Source organism: Cricetulus griseus, chromosome 6 (genome assembly GCF_003668045.3).
Source record: "Cricetulus griseus strain 17A/GY chromosome 6, alternate assembly CriGri-PICRH-1.0, whole genome shotgun sequence".
Lineage (NCBI taxonomy): Eukaryota > Metazoa > Chordata > Mammalia > Rodentia > Cricetidae > Cricetulus > Cricetulus griseus.
In genome coordinates this window covers 49639923-49665197 of record NC_048599.1, presented here as the reverse complement: position 1 = coordinate 49665197, position 25275 = coordinate 49639923, and the positions used below count along the sequence as shown (strand labels likewise).

Here is a 25275-nt window from a genome sequence, read left to right as displayed (position 1 = left end):
CCCGAGACAGGTCAGACAGGGGTGGGTCAGAGAGAGCCTTCCCGCCTTCCACATTGAGTCATCACCAACCTTCCAGCTGGCTCCCTCTTCACCTGTGTCAGCACTGCTAGGTCTCAGCTCAGTGACAGTTGGCGGGATAAAGCATCTGGTGGCAGTTGTTCTTAAGAGGCAGCTCTGAGCCTAGAAAAATGTGCCTGCCCAGTGGCCACAGGACAACAGGCCCTTTGCCCCCTCACATGTACACTCTCCCCCTGGAGCCCCACTCCAGGTTCCCATGGATTTGCCCTTCCCAGCAAAGCCTTTGGCATTGAGAACTCTTTGCTTCAGCACTGAGCCCTTGTACATCCCTGGGACCAGATATATATAAAATTACCTGACATCTGTGTGAGGAGAGGTTCCTCCCCATGCTACTACTTTCTGTCCCCATTGTCAAATCTCCAACTTGCACAAGAGTTAAAAGTTCACTCTAGGGCTGTTAATTCACAAAAAAGACCCCACCACAAAGGGCTGTGTGAGAACAAATGGTCCTTGGGGGAAGGTTGGAAATCACAGGGTCCAGACTCTACCACTCCCAGGTTACATGATTTGGGTCAAATCACTTGACTTTCAGCCTCTTTGTGACATGGAACTAACATAAGCCTAATAATAATCACAAGTAGAGGCTGCTTCTCCACACATGGACACCAGCCAGCTGTGAAGCGGCCTCTGAGGAAGAGAAGCACGTCTTATAGGCAGAAGTGCATCCCACATGGAATTAACACAAGCCACAAAGACATCCATTTCCTTTTACCACAGGAGATAGGTGTGGAAGCTCAGGTCTGGGCGAGTTGGCCATGCAGTGCCAGGCAGGTAAGAACCGGTCATCGCTCAGGACTTGTGCTCAGGACTTGTGTGGAAGGATGGCCAACAGTGGGGGTGGGGTGAGGTGGAAAAACAACTTCTCTTTCTGGCAGTTACCTTTCCATCTATGCTTCATCAGGCCTAGGTTACGGTGGAGGCCAAGGAGTTCCAGGGGCAATGGGGAACTCAATTTTGTCAAAAGCATCCATTGAATCTAGCCCATGAGTCATGTGTTTGGTGAAAACTCCAAGGTGCTGCGGTCTGGCAGTCTCTCAGGGAGAGTGGCCCGTTGTGGCCACAGCGGCTCCACTGAGAGGCTGGACACTGCCCAGGCTGTGGAGGCCACATACCTCAGCTGCCCAGCTGCCCCTCAGCTTGCACACATTTCTTTTAATTATAAAACTTATAAATGGGGCTCGGGAGATGGATGAAGAGCTCATAGTGCAAACATGAGACCTTGCGTTCAGATCCGCAGCAGCCATGGCAGAGGCTGGTGAGCCTGTAATCTCAAAACTGGATAGGCAGAGGCAGACGAATCCCTGAAGCTTGCTGGCCAGCTGGTCTTCTGAAACCAGTGAGCTCTCGGGTCAGTGAGTTAGCAATTGAGGATGGCATAAACATCAACCTCTGGCTTCTACGTATGTCCACTTGCACACACGTGACCACGCATATGAACACATGCACACTATAATACACACAAACTGATACTCCGTGAAAAAGCCCAAAATAAACTATGTTTCATATCCCTAAAGATGCATCATCATAGCAAGTAATACAAGCCAGGTCAGACACATTATGCATCGTGACACACAGTTCCCAAACTAATGAGAATGACCTTAGCCCAGAATCAATTGCTCAAGGCAAAGGTCCTTTCTCCTTCCTGGATAATCCCTTTCTTGCCACAGCTCTTTTCTTTTTTGAGGGTGTGTGTGTTTGGTGGGGGGGGGCTAAGGGGTGGTGTGGGGGGGAACCAGCAGTATGGTTTCAGAATCCAGAAAAGGACATCAGATCCCCTGTCGCTTACACGAAGTTGCAAGCTGCTCCAGTGTGTGTTGGAAACTAAACTTGGGTTCTCTACAAGAGCAGGAAGCACTCTTAACCACTGAGCCATCTCTCCGGCCCCAATGTCCCGACTCTCAAATGTAACAGAAACTGCAAGGAAACACATCCAGTATGATGTTTCAGTTGCTTTAAGTCAGATAGTCTTTGTCAACGTTAAGTACAATACCATTTCCCTTTAAAAAAAACAAAAAACAAAAAACAACTATTAAAAAACCATCAAAAGTGGACATATATCGAACACTTCTTTATTCCAGTTTTTTTCCTTATTTTTCTTGTTACATTTTTAAAAGCTTAGGAACCACCAGGCCTCCCTGACTATTCTGTATGTTCCACTGTTCTCTTGGTTTTCCAAGTGTCCAACGGAGAAAGAAAGGAGAATTTCACCCAGCCAGGAATTCAGTCTTAATTTAGAGTGAGAAGGAATTTGTGTGTCTTTTGGAGGGACAGGCCAGTGATTATAAAGAACTTTGGGTTCAAATGGTTGCTTAAGCACCTAGTCATTTAGTCACCAATTCTGCCCTTGTTTTTGTTGTGTCAAGGGGTGAAGTATTGCTATGTATGATACGTGTGCTTGGGTTGTTACCCAGCAACTTAACCCAGCAGATGCTGTTGTTCAGGTAGAGCAGTGGTTCTCAACCTTCCCAATGCTGCGACCCTTCAATACAGTTCCTCATGTCGCAGTGACCACAAGCATAAAATTACTTTCGTTGCTACTTCATAACTGTAATTTTGCTGTTATGAATTGTACATATCTGATTTGCTGACAGTCTGAGGCAACCCCTGTGACAGGGTCATTCAACCCCCAAAGGGGTCACAACCCATAGGTTGAGAACAGATGAGGCAGAGTATTTGGCAGGCAGGGTGCCTTGGAGAGGCTGCTCTACCAAGGTATTTTACAAGGCACCGGGGTGTTTGAAGCTCATGGTTTAGACTTATGAAGCCCAGAGCACGATGAAGCCTGCTCCAACAGTCTCTTCTTTCCCTAGAGTTGTCTCAATAGACAGCAGCTCCTGACAACCATCCGCCAGTTGCAGCAGCTGCTGAAGGGCCAGGAGACCCGCTTTGCTGAAGGCATCCGAAACATGAAGAGCCGGCTGGCTGCGCTGCAAAACACCATTAGTAAAGTGGCCCCAGATACACCTCCAGGTGGGTCCCAAATCATCAGGCTAGGACCAAGAACTGCACTAAGAACCGTCATCCCCGCAACTAACTCCATCCAGTTTGCCCCTCGTGTATGTGTGTGTGTGTGTGTGTGTGTGTGTGTGTGTGTGCGTGCATGTCTGTGTCTGTTATCGTGTACACGTTAAGGTTACTCCTATCCCCTATATGTGACAGTCTCCTATTCCAGGGTTTTTTTTTATGATTTATTTATGTGTGCCTGTGAGTATGCACATGTGTGTGCATGTGCCCAAGGAACCCAGAAGAGGGCAGTGGATCCCTCCCTGGTTCTCTGCAAGAGCAGCAAGCCCTCTTAATGACCTCTGCAGCCCCCTTGTTTTGGTTTTATCTTATGTAGCTCAAGTTGACCTCAAACTTGTCGTGTAACCCAGGATAATCTTGAACTCCAGATCCTTCTGCCTCTGCCTTCCAAGTTCTGGGATTATGGTTTTCATTTCCAGGCCTGTGTTTCTGGTTTTTGTTTTTTGTTTTTTTAAAGACGGCATCTCAGTGTATAGTTCAGACTGACCTGGAACTCAAAATCCTCCCACCTCTGCCTCCCAAGAGCTGTGGTTTGACACCACGCCCAGACCATTTCCTCTTATACCCTTTATTCTAGGCTTAATAGCTACAGAAGTAGCAAGCTATAATCCCACAGAATTGTCATAAACATCACTCTGCAAGTATAGGTGCCTTTCACCTCCCTGGAGAGCACAGTGGACTCTAATTTTGTTTTTGTTCCTGTTTTTACTTTTAGTGTAACAGTCTGCTTCTCAAACTGGTTTTAAGTTCACAGCCTCGAAGGCCCAGAGACTTTGCACATTCGCCCTCCGCACAGATACACTGCTACCCTGACCTTCCCAGAATGCCGCACTTAGGGCACACGTTATTTTCCATGAACAAGCATGGCTCTGGCTTTTCATGCCTGAAAGTACATTCTCCAGTGACTCCACCCAATTGGGTGGGAAGAGGGGCTTCCAGAGTAAGTCCTACTTGTCTGGAGCACAATGGGACATTCCAATTTCCCTCCACTAATGGGAGAACTCTAACACTGGGTCATGTTTTCCTGGTGATATCTCTCAATCAACTCTTTCTAGGCCTAGAGGTGAGCACTGGCGTAGGGGCTCAGGGGATAGGAGATGGAGACTGTGAGATACCCAACACCATAGGTCCCCGGTGACTTCGTTTCCTTAGGGACTTCTTTCTTGTGTGAAGTAACATTTCCGGGGAAGGCTTTCATCAGAGGTTCAATAAATTACGTTTCTTTCAAGGCGCATTTATAGAATATACTCTGTGTGCCAAGCGCTTGGCTGGGGCTGGGGCTAGCAGAAAGAACACAGGCCAGATTGCACTCAGGCAGAGAACACTGACAGCAAGCATGAAAGACACACTGCAGTAGTCAAATGCTAAGAAGGCAAAGTGGATTGAGACACAGATGCATGGTAGCCAGAGATCCCTCTGGGAAGTGGTGACATTTGAATAGAGTCCTGAAGAGTGGGGAGGAGGAGCTGGCCTGGTGGTAGGCTGAGCCTGCTCAGGAGACCTGGGACATCCAGGTCTCAGACAAGAGACAAGAGAACCTGGCCGGAGTGTCTCAGGCCGGAGACAAGAGAAAGCAGAGTTAGTAAATGTTGGTCTCATCAATCTGATACTCGGCACTGCACTGTGAGGCTCTGTGCACACAACCCTTGGTGTCTCAGCCTCAGGTTCCTCAGCTTTCACTAGGTCAACTGTGTGCTCCCCCTCCTCCTCTCCAAAAACACTGGGAAGGTTTCATGAGATGTGGCATTTAGAAGGTCCAGGGCCAAGCCCGGCAGTCATTCAACAGAAAGAGAGGGAGGGGGGAGAGTGTAGAGAGGGGAGAGAGGAGAGGGGAGAGAAGGAGAGGGGAGAGAAAGAGAGAGAGAGAGAGAGAGAGAGAGAGAGAGAGAGAGAGGTCTTGTGAGTGACATCCACACCCCCATGTCTGCAGCCCAGGGGAGGGCTCCTAATCCCTTTTCTTTTCCTTATAGTTTCCTGCCCAGCTCTGGATGCCCCTCCTGATGGCAGGAAGTTCGGGAGCAAGTACTTAGTGGACCATGAAGTCCATTTTACCTGCAACCCTGGGTTCCGATTGGTTGGTCCCAGCAGTGTGGTATGTCTTGCCAACGGCACCTGGACTGGAGAAAAGCCCCACTGCAGAGGTATGGCCATTCTTCCCTGTCCACACCACATAGCATGGGTATGCTGGTCCAAAAGGGTCATCCCAGAGACACATCTAATTCTGATTCTCTCCCTTTTTTTCTTGTGTGTGTGTGTGTGTGTGTGTGTGAGGGGGGGCGGGGGGGAGTGTGTGTGCAGGTGAATACATGCCACAGTGGTCAAGGATAACCCTAGGTATCAGTCCTTGCCCTCAGATTCTCTGGTTGTTTGCCGCTGTGTATGTCAGGATGGGGATGGCTGGTCAGCAAAATTGCAGGGATTACCCTACCAAAGTCTATAGGTAGATTCTGGAGATCCAAACTCATGTTTGTACACTTAAGTGGCAAACATTTCACCCACTCAGCCATCTCCCCTTCCCCATGGTTCTTCAATCATTCCTCAGCAGAGAAACAGGGGAACACATCTGCTTCCTTACCTCTACACCAGGTCTGAGCTCTTTCCATCACTGTGAGCTTGCTTAGTCCCCACAACCATCCAGTCTTGGTTTGCCTATAGAGAATCTGCGGTGTAGATTGGGTATGGAACATACAAAAGCCACTCTCTACTTCTCAATAGCTCACCCAGTTCTGGACTCTAGTGACTGAACATTGTTTGTTTGTTTGTTTGAGATAGGGTCTTATATAACCCAGGCTGACCTTAAACTCACTCTACAGCTAGGGATGGCCTTGAAGTCCTGATATTCCTACATCTACCTCCTATCTTCTATGCCACTGCCTGGCTACATACCTTTAATCCCAGCATTTTTGAGGCAGAGACAGGCAGATCTCTGAATCTGAGGCTAGCCTGGTCTATAGAGCTAGTTCCAGGACTTCTAGGGCTACATGAAGAAACCATGTCTCAAAAAAAATGAAAAAAAAATTGACTCTTATCTGGGTATAGTGTCTCCAGCTATAATCACTGCTCTTAAGGTTGAGGCAGGTGCTCTGTCTGTAGCCTGAGCTACAGAGTCTGATATTAGCCTAGGCTACAGAAGGAGACCCTAATTCAAAAACTAAAATTAAACTAAACCAAGACAACACTAACAAAAACAATTGGATCATATCAATGTCATGGCCTAGGTCTACTAAGGCTAAGAGGAGAAACTAGAAGAGGGGACAGCTGAGCTGCCCTGGAGCTGCAGTCTGCTTATGGGGCTCCTTGCACAGTTTGAAGAAGAAGAAATCCCTCAGTTGTCACTTGGGTCTTGGCTGAGACTTGGTGTGGACAGCTTGGGGAGAGGCCTTCCTGAGGTCCTGTGCTGGGCTTGAGAACAGAACTGTTTTAACAATAGAGAAAAGAGAACTTGGCACATGTAATTTATTGGCTTTTCAAAAGCCTATAGACCACAGTTTAAAAATATTCATAGTTATCAGATAGTTATCAGTCTTTTTTAATTTTTTTTTTTTTTAGGCATCCATGAAACACCTTTTGAGGCAAAATGTCCATGATTTTAGTTGGGATTAAAAGTAGCATAAATCTTAGACAAAAGCAAAAGCAGTTGCGCAGGGGATTTGGGGGCATGTTCATTTGAGATAGGGCCCCTTTATGCTGTCCAGGCTGGAATTTAACCAAGGGCCTCATCCATGCTAGACAAGAGCTCTGCCACTCTGCTGCAATCGATAGCCCTGAATACTTAGAAATCTTGAAAACAAAGAGATCTCAGAAAACACAGTACCTCCCAAGAGGAGTGGGGACTGACAGGAGGAGCTGAGACACACAGCAGCACTCGCTGGCCCAGGGTGCCCTTTCCTCTCTCCTGGAAGGCATAGTGGCTGAAGGGTTGATTACAGGTTCTAGCTCTCAGACCTCCCCAGGAGCCATGCAGATGATAAATTATGAGCCGTGCAAACACACCTGGGGAAATGCCAGAGCCTGTTATTCACCCTGACTCTGAAGGAATTCCATTCAATTAAACACCTCATGAATGATAAAAATGCCATCCTAGGTATGAACACAAGGCGTTTGCTTTTCATTGCTCTGGGCATCTGTAGTTTTAATTTCCAGGCTGAGTTGCAGACCCCTGGTGGGTTCTTCCTGTGTCCACTCAGCACCTTAGGTCCCATTCACTTGGCCACCTGAGCCTAATCTGCCTGTGTTCCCCCACATCTATCTGTCTGTTGCCCTGTCATAGAAATCTATCTATCTGTAGTCCACTCCGGCTGCCATGACAGGGCTCACATTATCTTTCCCTACCTTATCCCTGGACTGAGTGTCTGTGTATCTGTGATGGAAGTTAGTACTCTTGACAGGTGACCTGAGTTCAATCCCTGGGACCTACATAGTAGGAGGAGAGAGCCAACTCCTAAAAAAGCTGTCCTTTGACCTCCTCAAGCATACTGTGGCATGCACACACCCATACACACACCCATACACACATACATACACACCCATATAGACATGCACGAATACACACCCCCACACATACACACACATATCCACACATACACACACACACATACACACATGCACATACACATACACACATACACACACATATACACATACCCCCCCCACACACACATGCACATACACACACACACATACACACACATACATATAAACATGCATGAATACATACCCACATACACATACATACACACATATATCACGCACATAGACACCCACATAAACATACACACACATACATATACACATACACACATATATATACACACATATATATATATATATACACATACACACATATACATACACATAAATACACACACGCACACACACACAAAACAAATATTAACTTTTTCCAGAAGGCTGGAGAGAAAGCCCAGAAGTTAAGAGTTCTTACTTACTGCTCTTGCAGAGAACCTGGATTCGGTTCTCAGCACCCTCCAGCTCTTGAGTTTGGATCCCCAGCACCCACATAAAAGTCATGTGCAGAGCTGTGTGCCAGTAACCCCACTGATGGGGAGAGAAGGGATGTGTGACTGCCAGAGCCCGCTGGCCAGCCAGTCTAGGTAAATTAGAGGACTCCAAGTTCTTGAAATAAAGTGGACAGTTCTAGGATTTGACACCCCTTTCTGGCTTCTGTGGACACATGTGGTCCATGGACACATACTCAGGTACACACATGCACATGACACAAATGAGTATTTTCGAAATTTCCCCAAAATATTAGTTGATAAGGAAGGACACACGGAATGGAGGCAAAGATACACGAGCCGTGAAGGACACTATGGCACTTTTAGTCTCTGGTTTCAGTTCTGTCATTATATATATGCATTCATGGGGTATAAGTGAACTCAAATTCCTTGCTATTGAAGTACCATTAAATAAATAAAAATAAATAAATGAGCAAAATAATTGATAATGAAAGTGTAAAAGCCCAAGTGAAGCTCCATGGCGTCTGACTGGCCAGACTAACTGTGTAGAAGTTCACTGAGATGGATAGAATCATGACTGGGGTGGTGTTTGAGTGGCTGCCTTAAACTAGCTGTGTGATGCTTGACTTGAGGGTTGATTAGAATAAAATGATTATATTCCTTTTTTTTTTTCAAAATGGAATCTTGGATACTTTTCATCTCACTAAGTGTAAACTGGGCCTGGACGTTTACCCTGTACTGATGGAACAAAATATTTGTATGCTACAACCAACTGGATCAACAAGCTTCGAGGCTCAGCCTCCCCCAAGTTGGCATGCTGTGTCTGCATTGGCATTCATGAATGCTGTCTTCAGCCAGAGGCTCACAGCAATGCCAGATAGCTGCTATTAGATCTTCACAGGGAACTGTGACAATCTTGATTACGTGTATGAGACTCAGTGTTGCTGGAGTTGTTAGGGTCAGAGCCTTGGCCCCAGCAGCCTTAACTACACTTGGCCACCTATCCTCGGTAGGACAATTAAACAGACAAGTAGTAGTGAAAAACAACCAGAAACGCCCCAGCACCCACATAAAAGCAGGGTGTGATGGTGTATGCCTGTAAGCCCAGCACTGGAGGCAGAGAGACAGGCAGGTCACCAGAGTCTGCTGGCCAGCTAGTCTAGCTGAACTAAGGAGCTCTGAGTTCTCAAAAACTAAGATGGAGGGACTGGAAAGATGGCTTCCTGTTTAAGAGCACTTTCTGCTCTTCCAGAAGATCTGGGTTCAATTCCCAGCACCCACATGATGGTTGACTCACAAATGTCTATAACTCCAGTTCCAGGGGATCCAGTGCTCTCTTCTGGCTTCTGTGGGTAGCAGACACACATGAGATGCAGAGACATACATGTAGACAAAACACACATTCACACAAAATAAACTAACATGGACAGCAGTAAAGACACTCAGTGTTGACCCATGGTTCCCATTCTGGCATGCAACATCTGCCACCGCCCCCCATGCACACACATTAACATATACACATGTAAAACACACACACACACACACACACACAAACAACAAAGAACTGTATGCAATCTCTTCCTGGGAGACAAACTCCTCCTCTGGCTGGCACCATGATTAGCCTTTTTCTATCCCCAGGATGAGATTCCTAGAAAAATTCCAATGCTTGATGTCCTTTGTCTCAGACTATGGGAGCCAACCGGTGGGAGTGGTCATTCCAAATGTCTTCAGAACACCTCCTCTCCTGCCAAGACAGTTCCATTCGGCTAGAGCTCAGCAATCTGGTGGCCAGCAGCTGCTGAGTGTTCCCAGTTCAATTTCCACATCAGCAGTTCTGTCACTGTGTGTTGTGACCATGGGGGACAAAAATCTTAATTACAGCCCTTCACTTCGAGACATACAATGTCAGTGCCAGTGAAACACTTGGCAGCTCTTTAATAACTGGCCAGTGCCCATTCTGCAGTCAACTGACTGGGAAGAAGGTGATGAACCCTACTTGGCATAGAAGGGAATGATACATAACAACACTCTTAAAGATGCAGTGGCCAGAGGAGCCCTGGAAGTCCACAGTGGAAAGCAGCCATCTGGCTTCCTGAAGTCGTCTTTTTCTTTCTCTCTATGAAGGGCATTTTTGTTGTCGTTGTTGTTCTTGCTCCTCTTGAGCCTCATGTAACCCAGGCTGGCCTTGAACTCAGTATGTAGCCAAGGATGACCTTGATCTTCTGACTCTCTGGCGTCTACCTCCTGAGTGCTGCTGCAATCACACTGAGTTTTTGTGGTGCTAGAGATTAGATAGATCCAAAGCTTTGTACTGTTGGTAAGCATTCCATCAGCTGAGAGTTAGCTCCAGCCAGAGGGTATGGTTTTTAGGGTGTGAGGCTTTCTGAGTTCCGGAAGCCATAGCCATTCATGTAATCTTTTGAACCCAGGAGCAACCAAAGGAAAAGCTTAAGAGAAGTAAACCCCTTTGTCTTTTGCCACCAGCATGAAGCACTTCCCCACAGGGGCCATTCAGTACTCTACTAGGTGACCTTTCTCCTGTTTTCATAGTCCTAAAAATGACAATTATTTTAAACTTTTTTTCTTTTATTAAGAAAAATATTCAGCCAGGTGGTGGTGGCAGCGCACGCCTTTAGTCTCAGCATTTGGGAGGCAGAAGCAGGCGGATCTCTGTGAGTTTGAGGCCAGCCTGATCTACAGAGTGAATTCCAGGACAGTCAGAGCTACAAAATGGAGAGATATTGTCTCAAAAGAAATAGAAAAAGAAAAGGAAAGGGAAGGGAAGGAAAGGAAAGGGAAGGGAAGGGAAGGGAAGGGAAGGGAAGGGAAGGGAAGGGAAGGGAAGGGAAGGGAAGGGAAAACTCAGTGAGGGAGAGATGGCTCAGAGGTTGAGAGCACTGGCTGCTCCTACAGAGGACCTGGGTTCAGTTCCCAGCACCCACACTCATAACCATCTGTAATTCCAGTTTCAGGGGAGCCAGCCACTGCTCACATGTGGTGCTCACACATACATGCAGGAAAACCAATCATAGACATATAATAGAAATAAAGTATAGAAGGAAGATCATATAAACCAAAACTCTAGTAATTTTCACAAGATAAACTCCTTAGTGTCATAAAATTTCTAGTTAAAATACAATTCTCCCTATTGTCTCATGTGTTTTTAACACTTTGTTTGAATTGGAGCCCAGATCAGCTCCATGTTTCTCACTGGTTGTCCTGTCTCTTATGAATTGCGAAGTGTCACTTGGGTCCTCCTTCTGAGATTCTTTGGTTGATTCTTCAAGAAAAATTCAGGGCCGGCTCTCTGAGCTCACACATTTTGGAGGCAATCTGTTAGAGGTCAGTTTGATTGGATGTAAACTTGCCTATCTCACCTTTAGCTCCCTTGACTCTCTTTGATCCTATGCATCTGATTACAGTTTTATGCTAAGGACCAAGCCCAGATCCTGATGCATGTTAGGCAAGCAGTTTTGCCAACTAGGCTACACCTCTAGCCAGGACACTTCATATAGAAAACCTTAGTTCCCGGGGATGTCTGGACAAGAGTCTCCAAAAGTTTTCAGCCAAAATGTTGGGGAGAACCCAACACAAAGAAAACAAGTACAAATAAGATATGGTTGCTCACATAAAAATGCCATCCAGAGGGTTAGAGAGTTGCCTCAGCAGTTAAAAGCACTTTGCTACTCTTGCGGAGAACCTGGGTTTGATCCCCAGAATGCCAGACTGTTTACAGTCATCTGGGGAATCTTCTACCCTCTTCTGGCCTCCTTGGGAACTGCATGCATGGGATGCATATACACATACATACAGGCAAAGCACTCAAACACATAAGATAAGAAAATGAATGTAAAAAAAAAAAAAAAAAAAACAAGTTGAATGCCACCAACACAGAGCTGAGGAGGTAGGAGGTTCTGCTTTTGGTCATGATGGAAAAATAACAGGAAAGGAAATTTTGGAGGCACGAAGGTGCTAAAGGCAAATGGAGAAACTTGTTTCATGTAAGTATGAGGGGGGCCAAAGGATTCCTGTTAAATCCCATGCAAGCTGGTATACAAAAATAAAAAGCTAAAAAAAAGAGAGAAAAAAGTTTCCATGGACAACAAAGAATTGCCAGAAAGACATCATACCCTTAAAACCAAAGGAAACCATAAGCCAATATTTCAAAACAAGCCAATAGAAGTTTGTAAAATATAAAGACTGACTACAAAAACAACATCTAGGCTTGAGAGACGGCTCAGTCGGGAAAGGCTCTTGCCTCTAAGCCTGATGACCTGAATTCAAGCCCTGGAACCCACAGGGTAGATGGAAAGAATGGGCTCTTGAAAGTTATTCTCTAACCTCCCCACTCATGACATTCGTGCGTTCTCCCCCTCCAAGAAATAAATTAAAATAAAAAATGCAAAAGAAAAGTTAAAAAAAATGAGAAAACCTTAGAAATAAAGTCACCAGCATAGTGGGAAATTTGAAACAAAATGCAGAAGCCAGGAATGAAGTAGAATGAGAAAGGAAAAAAAAGTAGGGGGCCGGGGGTTGAGAATGTAGCTTATATGGTAGCACATGCTTTCCTAATGTGCATGAGGCCCTGAGTTCAATGCCCAGCACCACATAAATCAGGCATGATGGTTCATGCCTATAATCCTAGAACTCAACATGAGGAGACAGGAACTCAGAGATCAAGGTTATCCTCAGCTATGTATCAAGTTCAAGGCCAGCTTCTGCTACTTGAGAACCTGTCTCACATACATGTGAGTACGTGCAGACATAAGTTTTGTTTTGTTTTTGTTTTTGTTTTTGAGACAGGGTTTCTCTGTGGCTTTGGAGGCTGTCCTGTTACTAGCTCTTGTAGACCAGGCTGTCTCGAACTCACAGAGATCTGCCTGCCACTGCCTCCCGAGTGCTGGGATTAAAGGCGTGTGCCACCAACGCCCGGCGCAGACATAAGTATTTTTTAAAAGGGAGTAAATTAGAGTATCCATATGACAACTCACTTTCACTGAAGAATAGTACGATTGTGCTCAGGCCTTGGCTTGCCAGCCTTTCTTACCATCGCTGCCATTGCCCTCTCCACAGTTCTAAAGTCATAACTAAATGCCACAGCCTGGGACACAGTTGACTGTATGACAACTATCCTTCCATTGGGACATAGCATTTGCCAGTCTGGGCATCAGGCCATTGAATATCTCTGACTGCTCATCAAGATAAGAAATGCAGAACGTCTGTCTGGAGCCTGTAAGGAAATGAATACGCTGGGGCACCTGGTCACATCTTTATCAAGCTGTTGTTAACCTAGCCCCTTCTGATGGGTTCAGGTGCAAGGGCAGCTCAGTGGCTTCTACTGGAATCTCCCAGGACAGATAATGGCTGTGGGTGTGCTGACACCAAACTGAGGGATATAAACACTCACACTTTCTGGCTCCCTCCCCATACCTTCACGGTTTATTGATCTGTCCACTTCCGGGGGGGGGCAGTAAGCAAAGATAGAGTTGGACCTTGAGAGACCTTGGAATACTGACGGAGAGAGGGTCACGTTTGTGTGTGGTATGATCTCAGGCACATTCCTGGCAACGAATCATCCGAAAACAGGCTGACTGGGGAAGCATGTCACCAGCCTGAGATTACAGGGAAATGGAAATAGTGTCTTCCCTATGGATAAACAGTGTTTGGACAGACCAAGGCTTGAGGAAGCCAAAGTCCCTTCCAGCTGACCCAGAATGAAGCTGCACTTCTCACCGGATGAGCCCCTGTTTCTTCCTCCTGGGAGACACACAGAAATGCCTTTTTAATTTCTTGGAATTTAGCTCCTGTTTGAAAGATGATCCAGGGATGGAGATGCGGCTCAGCTAGTAGAATAAGGCTAGCATGCACGAAGCTCTAGGTTCCATGCACAGCATGGAATAAAAATGGGCATAGTGATACACACCTGTTAATCCAAGCACCCGGGAGGCAGAAGCGGGAAGATCCTGAGTTCAGTTTCATCCTTGGCTACAAAGAGAGGAAGTTCAAGGCCTGGGATCTACCTTGGAGCAGAGTTGAAGAGTTGAAGGGCCTCACTCATAAGCAGATGCCAACACCTGGCTACAGCTGTGCACACTACACCCTTGAGTGTGGGCGGTGCTCTGCCAGTTCCTGCACACAGAGCCCCATGTGGGCACAGTGTGAGGCAGGTACTGCAGAAGCAATGGCCTGCATTTCAGCTCATCAGTTGCCTTGCAGTTCCCACAGGTAGAGAGAATGAAGGATAAGGTGGGAGGGTAGATCTCCAGGAGATTGAGGCAGGAGGATTACAAACCAGGAGCAAGCCAGACAGGAAGCTGGAGTGGCCCTACAATGTAAGGGAAAACCCATAGTTAGCTTTTGCTTGATTTGGCACAAGAATCCATATAACCTTGTGTTGACACCCTTTCCTAGACATCAGTGAATGCTCCAGCCAGCCTTGTCACAATGGGGGAACGTGTGTGGAAGGAGTCAACCAGTACAGATGCATCTGCCCTCCAGGAAAAACTGGGAACCGTTGTCAAAACCAGACCCAGCCTGGTATGTAGCCAGGGGACTTGCTGGGGATGCTGTCCTGGGGGCTAGCATGGATACTGGTCACGGTCACCAAAGGCGAATGTGTCAGGCACTCCATCCATTGGCTGATGCTGCTAGTACCCTAACGGTACTCATTTGGATGGGCTTAACTCTTTTTATATCCAGAGTTTTGATCCTTCTTTTGGAGAGATAGCCTCCAACCTAACAGCATGCAGATGAGGGACGAGGCCTGGGAAGATACACTGGGGCACCTTTGCCTGGTTAGGGTTTTGTCCTCTAGCAGAATCACTTTTCCTTCCGATATCACAGCCTGCAAAGTCAGCAGGCCAAGGATGCTAGACATTTGATTCCTGAGTTCCAGCACATAGCAAGAAAACCTCCTGATAAGGAATCTATGAAGGATGGGTGAGGGGTTTCACACCATTCTACAATTGAGAGGTATAACCAAATGATGTCCTACTCCTTTGCCAGACAGGCCTGCCTGTCTTTATTTCTGTGTAGACTCCCTGTGGGGAAAGGGCATTTGGGTGAACAGTATAAGGTCCAGGGAGTAAGAGTTGACAAACTCTTGGGAGTGAAGATGCAGCTCACTTTGAAGGATGCTTGCCTCTCATGCAGGAAGCCAAGCATTTGATCACTAGCATCACATAATGCTGGGCAAGATGGTGAGCATCTGTAATCCCAGCACCAATGAAGAAGCAGCAGGAGGGCCAGATGTCTAAGGCTATCTTTGGCTTCATAGCAGAGTCCAAGTCCAGCCTGGAATAAAATAAGACAAAACAACTTCATGCCCTCTGTAGCAGCCAGCTCCTAGTCAGGGTTAGACAGTACACCCACAAGCTTGACAAGTCAGTGGGACTAGCCTGCCAGGTCCATTCTCACAGTGAAGCTGTCCCCAGAGCCCCACCCCAGCCCTGTAGCTCTTATGTCTTGAACCTTCTGTTGAAACAGTGGAGAGGCAGGGCTCTCTTGGAAGGTCACTGACTGTGTCTACAAAGAAGAGCAGAAAAAAGCCTATTTCCTTTCACTCTGGTGATGCCATACTAGCCACTAAATGCCCCCCTTTAGGGCATCTTCTGCTGTGGGACCTTCCGGTCATCAAACCTCAGGCCCAGGGGTCATTTTATGAAGTGTCCCCATGACTGGATTCTTCTCCAGGAATGGAAAGTAAGGAGTGAGCAGGTACACACTATGAAATGACCCAGCAGGTGTACCTGGAACCTTCTTGGACTATGCCTCTCTCCCAGGACCCTGTAAACCTCACCCCAAAATTTTTCTAATTTTTAACTTGTGGCTGTGTGTGCATGTATGTGTGTGTTTATATGTGTGTGGATGTGTACACTTGAGTGCAGTACCAGTGGAGACCAGAAAAGGGCTTCTGAGCTCCTGGAAGTGAAGTTTCCAGGCAGTTTGTGAGCCTCCCGATGTTGGTGCTGAGAATCAAACTTGAGTCTTCTGGAGCAATAGTTTTGGCTCTAAACCACTAAGCCATCTCTCCAGTTCCTAATATTACCATTTTGAGACCGAGTCTGGCTCTGCTTCTCTGGCTGACTTGAACTGGATTCAGGTGATGCTGCCTAAATCTTAAAAAAATTTCAAGAATTTTTTTTTAAATACTTTTACCAGCCGGGTGATGGTGGTGCACACCTTTAATCCCAGCACTCAGAAGGCAGAAGCAGGTGAATCTTTGTGAGTTCAAGGCCAACCTGGTCTACAGAGCCAGTTGCAGGACAGTTTCACAGAGAAACCCTGTCTGGAAAAACAAAAAACAAAAACAGACAAACAAAAATCCCTTTGCCAGAGCTGGTGAGAAGGTCAGAGGTTAAGAGCAGGTACTGTTCTTACACAGGTCAGGGGTTCCCAGCACCCACATGGTGCCCCACAGCCACCTTTAACTCTCCAGTTCCAGACAGATCAAGGAACCCTCTTCTGGCCTCCACAGGCATCAGACACCACAGATTGTACACAGACACTTACACATAAAATAAAATCTTTTTAAAGTATCCTTTCATCCCAGCACTCAGGAGGCACGGGCAGGAGTTAAAGGCCATCGTGGTCTACACAGTAAGTTCCAAAGCCAGACAGAGCTACATAGTGAACCCATGGTTTTGCCTGTTTTGTTTTTATTCTGTTTACCTTATTTTTATTGTGGTTAGAAAACTTTCTGTTCTTGGAAAAACACAAAAACTGTAATGATAAAACAACTACCCTGAACACATTGACGAGGCTGCAAGCTTGTGTACACATGTGTACACACACACACACACACACACACACACACACACACACACACACACGGAACAGAAAAAGTGGAGGCTTAAAATTTTACATTTCAGCGCCCCCAGAATTGTGCGCGTTGTACAAAATTCTCAAAATGAATCTCGGAGTTCACACTGAAGTATGCCTGGCTGTCCCGTTATTACATTCAGCTCTCTCAGTCCTGTCCAGGTCGCAGTCTCTCAGTTTAGGTTAATCGCTTGTCATTCCTTCCCTGCGGTAGAGTACTCACTGAAAGATAGGGTCTCGCTAGTCCTGGGGCGCACTGCAGGTGCCGGGGTAGGGATTTGGGGAGGGTCAGGAGCTGAGCTTATCTTTTTCCCCCCCGCAGCGGCCCCCGAGGGCGGCGTGGCCGGCGACCCCGCCTTCAGCCGCGCGCCCCGTTGCGCGCAGATGGAGCGGGAGCAGCATTGCAGCTGCGAGGCGGGATTCCACCTGAGCAGCACCGCAGCCGGCGACAGCGTCTGCCAGGGTAGGCTCGGGCTCCGCGGCGGAGCGGGGACCGCTCGGGAGGAGGTGCGAGAACGTTAGCCCGGGGAAAAAAGGGTCCCATCTGCTGCCCTGGGGAGGAGTGCGGGGTGGGGTGAGGGTCTTCCTGGATGTGGTCTCAGAAATACCTGTGATTTGCCTTTAGGTAAGGGTTGCCAGGATGAATGAAATTAACCAGTAGGCTTCAGGGGGATTCTGGAAAAAAGAAGTGGCTGCGCTCCCATCTTGGTTCTCCTCCTAGTGTGCCTACCCTTCTTACCTCCCCACGGCTGGGCTCCAGCAGGGTGCACCACGGCCTTCTCTGAGATGGAGCGCAAGGGATTTGCATTCAGTCTCTAGAGTGCTTGCCTAGCATGCACAAGGCCCTTCTTGCAATCTCATCATTGCGTAAATTTGGAGTGACATGCTTGTAATCTCAACACTTGGGATACGGAGGCAGGAGAATCAGAAGTCCAAGGCCATCTTCTGTAACATAGCGGGTAGGGGAGGAAGAAGGCAGCCAGGGCTGATAGCCTAGAACTACTGTGCCCAAGAGGAGTCTTTTGCCTTCACGAGTCGACAACCTCTTCCCCGCCTCTCGGGGCGTGGCAAGGGAGTTACTGAGACTTCCCTAGTCACCTCCTCAGTTTAGGGGACTCTAGAGCCCACTTTTGATAACCACAACTAAACAGCAATTCCACCTGAGATCTGGACAGTTAATGCTAAGAGGTTCATTCCACAGCATCAGAAATAAAAATACTCCCCACTCCCTTCTAAAGAGGAGTCTCAATATACAGCTCAGACTGACCTCAAATGGAGGTCCGTGCTTCAGCCTCCCAAATGCTGAGAGTACAGGCCTGGCCCACCACACTGGCTGCAGGGCTCTCTTACTCCATGTCTCCATTGCTGAAGATGAGGAGGGCTAAGATGGTTGTCTCAATCTGGTTTTCCTCTTCGAGCGGGGTACCTGACTTGCTAGGTTTTGTAGAGTTTCCTGAGTTAGACTGAGGAGCCCGGCTAGGATGGCCCACATCCTGCCACTCCTCCCTTCAGCCCTCTTGGCCCTGGGCGGGAAGAGAGAACATCCCAGATGCTCCTCGGTTAGGATAGCTTATCACTTTATCCAGCTATTTAGTCACAGCTGCCAGAGTCAAGGGCACTTTTTGTCCCCAGATGTGAATGAGTGTAAGATCTACGGGCAGGAAGGACGCCCCCGGCTCTGCATGCATGCCTGCGTGAACACCCCTGGCTCCTACCGATGTACCTGCCCTAGTGGATACCGGATCATGGCTGATGGGAAAAGCTGTGAGGGTGAGTGAGACTGTAGCAGAGGCAGGTGATCACAAGGATAGAGGTCACCCTCTATACCTGGCCACCTGTTGCTGCTGTGACCCCTGCTCTCATCCTTGATCCCCATTCAGGAGTGTTTATGCTAAGAGAACCAAAGTTCTGGGTATACATTCAATCTTAGAAGAGAAATCAATAAAAAGAACTCCCAAAGATCAGGCTATATATTCTACACAAACTAGCTGTTTAACCATCAGAAGGGTCAGCCTCTTCTGACCCCATGTGAGTGACATTTCTAGGTAAGGTCACTTCCTCTTATTCAGCACTGCCTTCCACCAGACATGAACCCAAAGGCCAAGAAGCCAGCCAGAGTCCACTTTATTGGAATTTGAAGGGACCTCGGAGGCATCATGGCCCTGTGTGTCCATCTACTAGTGTTCTCTGACTACACGTGCTGTACTCAGCATGGCCAGGCTCCACAGCTCTGGCCATGTGTGGTGGCTAGTTGAGGACGACAGAGAAGCAGAGCCATCAGTGACAGGCAAGAGTGAGGGACAGGGCTCATAAGAGTCTGATAACAATTGTGGCTGGAAGTATGCATCTGCCACCAGAATTTAGCCTAGACTAAAAATAGAGACCACAGCTGCTCAGGCCTCCGTTTGCCAAACTCCACTAAACACCAGAAGGCCTGGAAACAAGGGGGCCTGGAGGCCTAAAGGCCTGGGAGCCTAGGCAGACAGACCAGGCCAGTCAGTCTGCCAGGAACAGAGAATAGATTGGTGGGTGGGATGTAAAACACCTGGCTCAGGTTCTACCTAAGTGCCACCCATCCATTGTGACCCCCTGGATGACAGGGCTGAGGTTTCTCTGTTTCCAGACATGGTGCAAATAAGCACCATCATCAGCAAGGAATGTCTGCAGGTCAAGTGCAAGTGGGGGTTAGAAAGGAGAGGCTGAAAGCTGCTCTCATCGTCATGGACACCAGACGAATCTAGGGGAACCTGGGCACACCAATAGGAGGCCTCCTGTTACCACACCTCCCCTGAAGACACAGACACATCAGTTTTCCCTACGAGCACAATCAGAATACAGTAGCCCCTCCCCCATCCATGGGTCAACACCCAAATTCAGTTGAATAATATTAACCTCTAGCTGCATGATGTTTCTATCTTATAGTACATACCTCAAGTGAAGTTTAACTTATAAATTAGGCAGAGCAAATATTAACAACAGCTAATGGCAAGATAAATAACTATAATATACTATAATAAAATTTATTAAAATCAATGAACTGCTTGTTTCTAGAAATTTTTATTTAATATTTTCAAACTACAGTTGGCCACAGGTAAGTCAAACCATGAATAAGTTAGGACTCCTATATACAATTCAGGCCCAAAGGCAAAGCAGAGTCTCCTCTTGCTCAGCTTGATTGTAGGCCTTGGAACCTGGGGCTACAGGGCACCTCTGGGAAGAATGCAGCTGCTGCAGGCTCACATTGGGAGGATGTCCAAACCTGACTCCTCCATGGACTAAGGACACTGAAGGGACTCCAGCAGGCTTCAGAAAATGGCTTTGAACTATTGGAGACGAAAGCAGACAAAGGACAGGGGGCTAAGTCACAAGCTGGCTTGGAATATTGGGGAGAAGTGGCTCTCTGGTGACATCTTGTTAGACTCCAGTGTAAGTCTCAGAGGAGTGGGCAACTGGGGACTAGAACAGGAGATGTCCAGATAGCCATTCTCACATCCACCCATCTACACTTCCACTCATCCACACACCCATTCACCGCCCCCTATTCATCATCTATTATCATCCATCCCCTCCTTCATCCATCCCACAGCGCTCAAATGATCCCACTTGGATTACTTGGGCTTGGGAAAGGACTGCCTCCAGATGGGTGAATTCACTGAACGTTTGTAAAGGGCACAGAGAACTCTTATAAAAACTGACTGGGTGGGGATGTCTGCTTTCAGTATGGGATGTGGTTAAGGGGGCAGGCATTCCTTTATGTTTGAGTCTGAATGTGAGGAAAAACATGGGCAGTAAGGAGACTCAAAAGCACTTGGGTCTGAGAAGGAAGCAGACGATTGGTAACACTCATTTGGTGTTGGCAGGAACCCCTGTCACTTGTCACACCCCAGGAAAAGAAAGCAGCATCCCAGGGAGAGGGATTCACTACCACAGTCCTAGAGTATTTCTGAAGGACCTCAATTCCAGATGTTGAAAGAAAACAGAATACCTGACAAGGTTCTTGCTCTAAGGGGTTGGATCCCCGGCACTCACTAGCCAGCCAGCCTAGCAGAACCAGGTTCAGTGAGAGACCCTGTTTCAAAAAACAATGTGAAGAAGTGATTGAGCAAAATACCCACATTGTCAACCTCTGGTCTCCACACACATGCATGTGTACTGCCCCAACACACACAGAGTATTTATTGGGTATTTGGTAAATTCACCCCTTGTGGAGTCTCCCATTTCATCACCTACGGGGGGTTCCAAGTGGCTGGATGACATAAGAAAGGCAGGAAGAGTCACAGCCTTCATTGTGTCTCTCGAAAAACAGATGTGGATGAGTGTGTGGGCTCACTACACATGTGCCCCCAAGGGACCACATGCATCAACACTGGAGGAGGTTTCCAGTGCGTCAGTCCTGAGTGTCCCCAGGGCAGTGGCAACATCAGCTATGTGAAGACATCTCCCTTGTAAGTAGACCCAGGGCTGCCCACGGCTGGGCATACAGTTCGTGGGGAGAGACGATAATTTCATCACGCCCAGGAAATGTGAAAGACAAGGAAGCTTCTCCGAGCTTCCATTTCCCCTATAATTACCAGCTCACATGAAGCACAGACATTTTGTTCTTCCAGAGAGATACTGGAGTCTACAGAAGTGTGGCCTCTTCAGGAGGGTGGATGGGGCAGCCTCTCTTGAGTTTTCCCCAGTCTAACTGTCTCTATTTTACCTCTGCTCCAGTCAGTGCGAGCGAAACCCCTGTCCCATGGATAGCAGGCCATGTCGCCACCTGCCCAAGACCATCTCCTTCCATTACCTCTCTCTACCTTCCAACCTGAAGACACCCATCACGCTCTTCCGCATGGCCACAGCCTCAGTTCCAGGCCATCCTGGACCCAACAGCCTGCGCTTTGGAATTGTGGGTGGGAACAGCAGTGGCCACTTTGTGATGCAACGCTCAGACCGGCAGACAGGGGAGCTCATCCTGATACAGACCCTGGAGGGGCCTCAGACTCTGGAAGTAGACGTTGACATGTCCGAATATCTGGAACGCTCCTTCCAGGCCAACCACGTGTCCAAGATCACCATCTTTGTGTCTCGCTATGCCTTCTAAGGATTCCATGGCAGTAGGGAGACTAAGGTTTGGAATCTGGACTGATTTCCCATCCCCAAGGACACAACTAAAGGCAAGAGCTGTGATGGTTATTTTTTTCCTGTCATGTTCCCACCCACTTTGCCTTTTCACCCAGGCTTCTAGAGCAATGTGCTGTGCTCTGTCCCATGGGTTGGCACAGAAAGGAAGCCTGAATACAAATGCTGTACCACCATCACACTTCTTTTTTTTTTTTTTTTTCTGCTTTAAGCCCCACTGTAATATCCTCTTTGGAGACAGCACAGAATCTCAAAATGCTATATGAGTGACTGTGTGAATTTGAATGAGCTGAGGTGGGGGAGGAGCTCATGGTGCAAGCCTGAGACAATGGCTGACTGTTCTGCATTGAGTTGCCAAGCCTGTTCTGAATGAGTGTGTTCTAGCTCCGTTAATGGTCTAATACCCCTGTGAGCCTTCCTATCAGGGGCCTTCAGGGGAGCCTGGTAACACCAAGTGGATCCTTCTAGACCAAGGAGTCAACATTAAATCACGGATTCTACCAGAGTTTCTTCCCTTGAGAGAAAACATGTCTTAAAAACCTGGTATTATGGCAGTGGAAATAGAGTCTGTTTCTCCTCTCTGTCTCTGCCCATCATCAGACTTCTCCCTGAGCTGGAGAGTTCCTTCTTGGAAGGAATAGCTCTCTGTCTGTCCAGGTTGGATATAGAAGAGCAAGAGAGTGAGAGAGGTGATATTTAAGATTGCTCCACTAGTTTCAATATGTGCTGGCCACATGGGAGACTGGTAAGGACAGCATCTGGCCATGGAATGTTTAGAATACTCAAATTGTCTTTCATTGCATGGCTTTCTTCTGCTGCTGGTGCTGGAAGAACCAAGAGGTGGTGTCTTCCAGATGAATGAAGCAGGAAAACTCTTTCTAGCACTAAGAACTGGGTGGGATGAGGGAAAACCACTCCAATTAAAATTTAAAACTAGATGGGTTGAGAGGAATTTCAATGTCCAAATACACATCAATCTACTGGTATTATTTCTTTGTATACATTTTATTTTAAAAATATTTCTAGAGGGTGGGAGTGGTAGATCATGAGTTTAAGGGCAGCCTGGATGACATAGTGAGACTATGTCTCAAACAAAACAAGACAAGAAGAGGGCTAGCTAGAGGTATAGCTTAGTTGGAAGAGTTATTGTCTAACATGCATGAAGACCTAAGTTCGTTTTCTGGCACTACATAAAACTGAGTATGGTTGTACATATGACAGCTACATACTAAGTTTGAGGCAGGCCTGGACTACATAAAACCCTGTATCAAACAGAAGTAAAGAAAAAAATGCTAGGTTCCCATTTCCCATCTAAATCTTCGTATTTGTCCTGACAGCAGCTAAAGCTGAACAAGGTGTCCCTCATTTAGTGATCAGTCTGTTATGAAGCTCCTAGGAGAATTTGTCCCTAGCCTCTTTTGTGAGACAAAGACTGAGACTCCTCTCATGGCTTCAGCTGCCATCACTAAAAACAGGACAAGGGCCTGAAGATCTGTTTTTTCTGGGTCATAATGTGACTCATTTAAAACGTTATCCAGAGCCTTGTGTTTCTAGATGGTAATATGATGGGATATGATGGTGACTCTGGTGTCAAACAGGCCCTGTGTTAAGAGGTACTTTTCTCCACTGAGATCTGTCATCATCAAAGCTGCCTCCCACGTAGGAAATCACTTGGCTTCAGTCCCTATGGTACCGAAGTGCGGGTGTCTGACTGCTTCAGACTCTGTGGTGTGGCTTATACTTAGGCCCTTCCTCATCTTCTCTTTACTGTGTTGGCTTTCTGTCACTGCAGCAATGTGACAATCCACTCAGGGAGAAAAGGGTTATTTTTGCTCACAGATCTTCTGGGTCTCTTGTTTGGGGGCCACGATGAGGTGACATGTCAAGACGATGGCAGGAAGCAGGGCAAACCTGTTCACCTCATGGCTGGGAGTAAAGACAGCACAAGACCACGTCTCAGAATCCACTTCAACAACATGCCCTCACGGGCCAAAGACGTCCCATTAGACCCTGCCACTCCCCAAGACTTCCAAACACTTGGGCTTTCAGGGAGACATTCTGGATCCAAACTGCAGCAATGCTCTCTCGTCACTTTCAGAAACCTGCTTCTGGGTCTTCTTAAGGCTGCTGTCTATGTTAAGTCAGTGTGACTAGTTGTCAGCGTGTATTAGTTTACCCGCTTTTTTTCTGGGTAATACGGATCCAAGTACTGCAAATACACAAACTAGAACAACATAAGGAACCCCATGCGTCATCATCAGCTCCAACCACCAACATCTGCCAATCACCTCTTCTTCCTCCTCCTCCCCTGGATGACTTTGAAGGAGGCCCTAGACGTGATATCATTCCATCTCTATTTCACCTTGTGTTTCTAAAACATTTCTCTAAAGCATGACCTCAACATTATCCACGTTCAACAGTATCTAGAAATTTAACAGCAGGGCCTGCAGGATGGCTCAGCAGGTAAAGGTGTTAGCTACTGAGACTGATAGCATGACTTCAATCCCCAGGACCTACATGGTGGAAGAAGAGAATCAACTCCCATAAGTTGTCCTCTGACCCCACATTGGGCTGTGTGGTACACACACACACACACACACACACACACACACACACACACACACAAATAATATAATTAAAAAACGGAATTTTAACAATGGTTCCTCAATGCCTCCAGACATTTAATCATTGTTTACATTGCTCCGAGTGACTTGGGTTGTTTCTTTGCTTGATTAGGCCCATGTAGTATGATTTATTGATAAGCTTTAATATGTAGCAGGGAAACTCACATTTCAGCATACAACAGATGGCCTGGAGGTCTGTTATAGGGCACAATATTGGATTGTTTGTTTTTTTTTCTTTCTTTTTTGTTTGTTTTGTTTTGGGAGACAGAGTTTCACTATGTATCCCTGACTGCCCTGGAACATTCCTGGAACATTCTCACACTCTGGGTTTTCCTGAGAGCTTTTATAGGATCTTTTAATGCAATCCTCTGTTCTCTCTCTTTCAGATGCACCTGTGGTTCTAGTCATATTCAGTGAGATTTGAGTTGGCTTTATCCTGAAGACAACTTTATTGGTAGTGGCTGGTACCTCAAGTGGAAGGCACATAATATCTGTCTCTTCCTTTTTAAAAACAAATTATATTATATTTGGAGATAGAGAGATGGTGCAGCCATTAGGAACACTTGTTTCTTTTGCAGAAGACCTGGGTTCAGTTCCTAGCACCCATATCACAGTTCCAGGCCAGCCAG

At 47.0% G+C, this 25275-nt stretch overlaps 1 protein-coding gene across 1 annotated transcript; it reads left to right on the top strand.

The window, feature by feature from the left end:
- The first annotated feature begins 1061 nt into the window (after positions 1 to 1061).
- Positions 1062 to 21984, top strand: Fbln7 (fibulin 7). The gene is made up of 8 exons (XM_027420883.2): positions 1062 to 1175; positions 2889 to 3048; positions 5073 to 5243; positions 14490 to 14615; positions 17221 to 17361; positions 18531 to 18668; positions 21205 to 21343; positions 21612 to 21984. Exons 1-8 carry the CDS (start codon positions 1062 to 1064, stop codon positions 21982 to 21984), a joined length of 1362 nt encoding a protein of 453 aa, XP_027276684.1.
- Positions 21985 to 25275: the final 3291 nt, after the last annotated feature.

Coding starts and splice junctions, on each gene's coding strand:
- Fbln7 (XM_027420883.2), top strand. CDS start 1,062: ATGAGTCATGTGTTTGGTGAAAACTCCAAGGTGCTGCGGTCTGGCAGT. Junction 3,049..5,072: donor GGCCCCAGATACACCTCCAG/GTGGGTCCCAAA, acceptor TTTTCCTTATAG/TTTCCTGCCCAGCTCTGGAT. Junction 5,244..14,489: donor AGAAAAGCCCCACTGCAGAG/GTATGGCCATTC, acceptor ACCCTTTCCTAG/ACATCAGTGAATGCTCCAGC.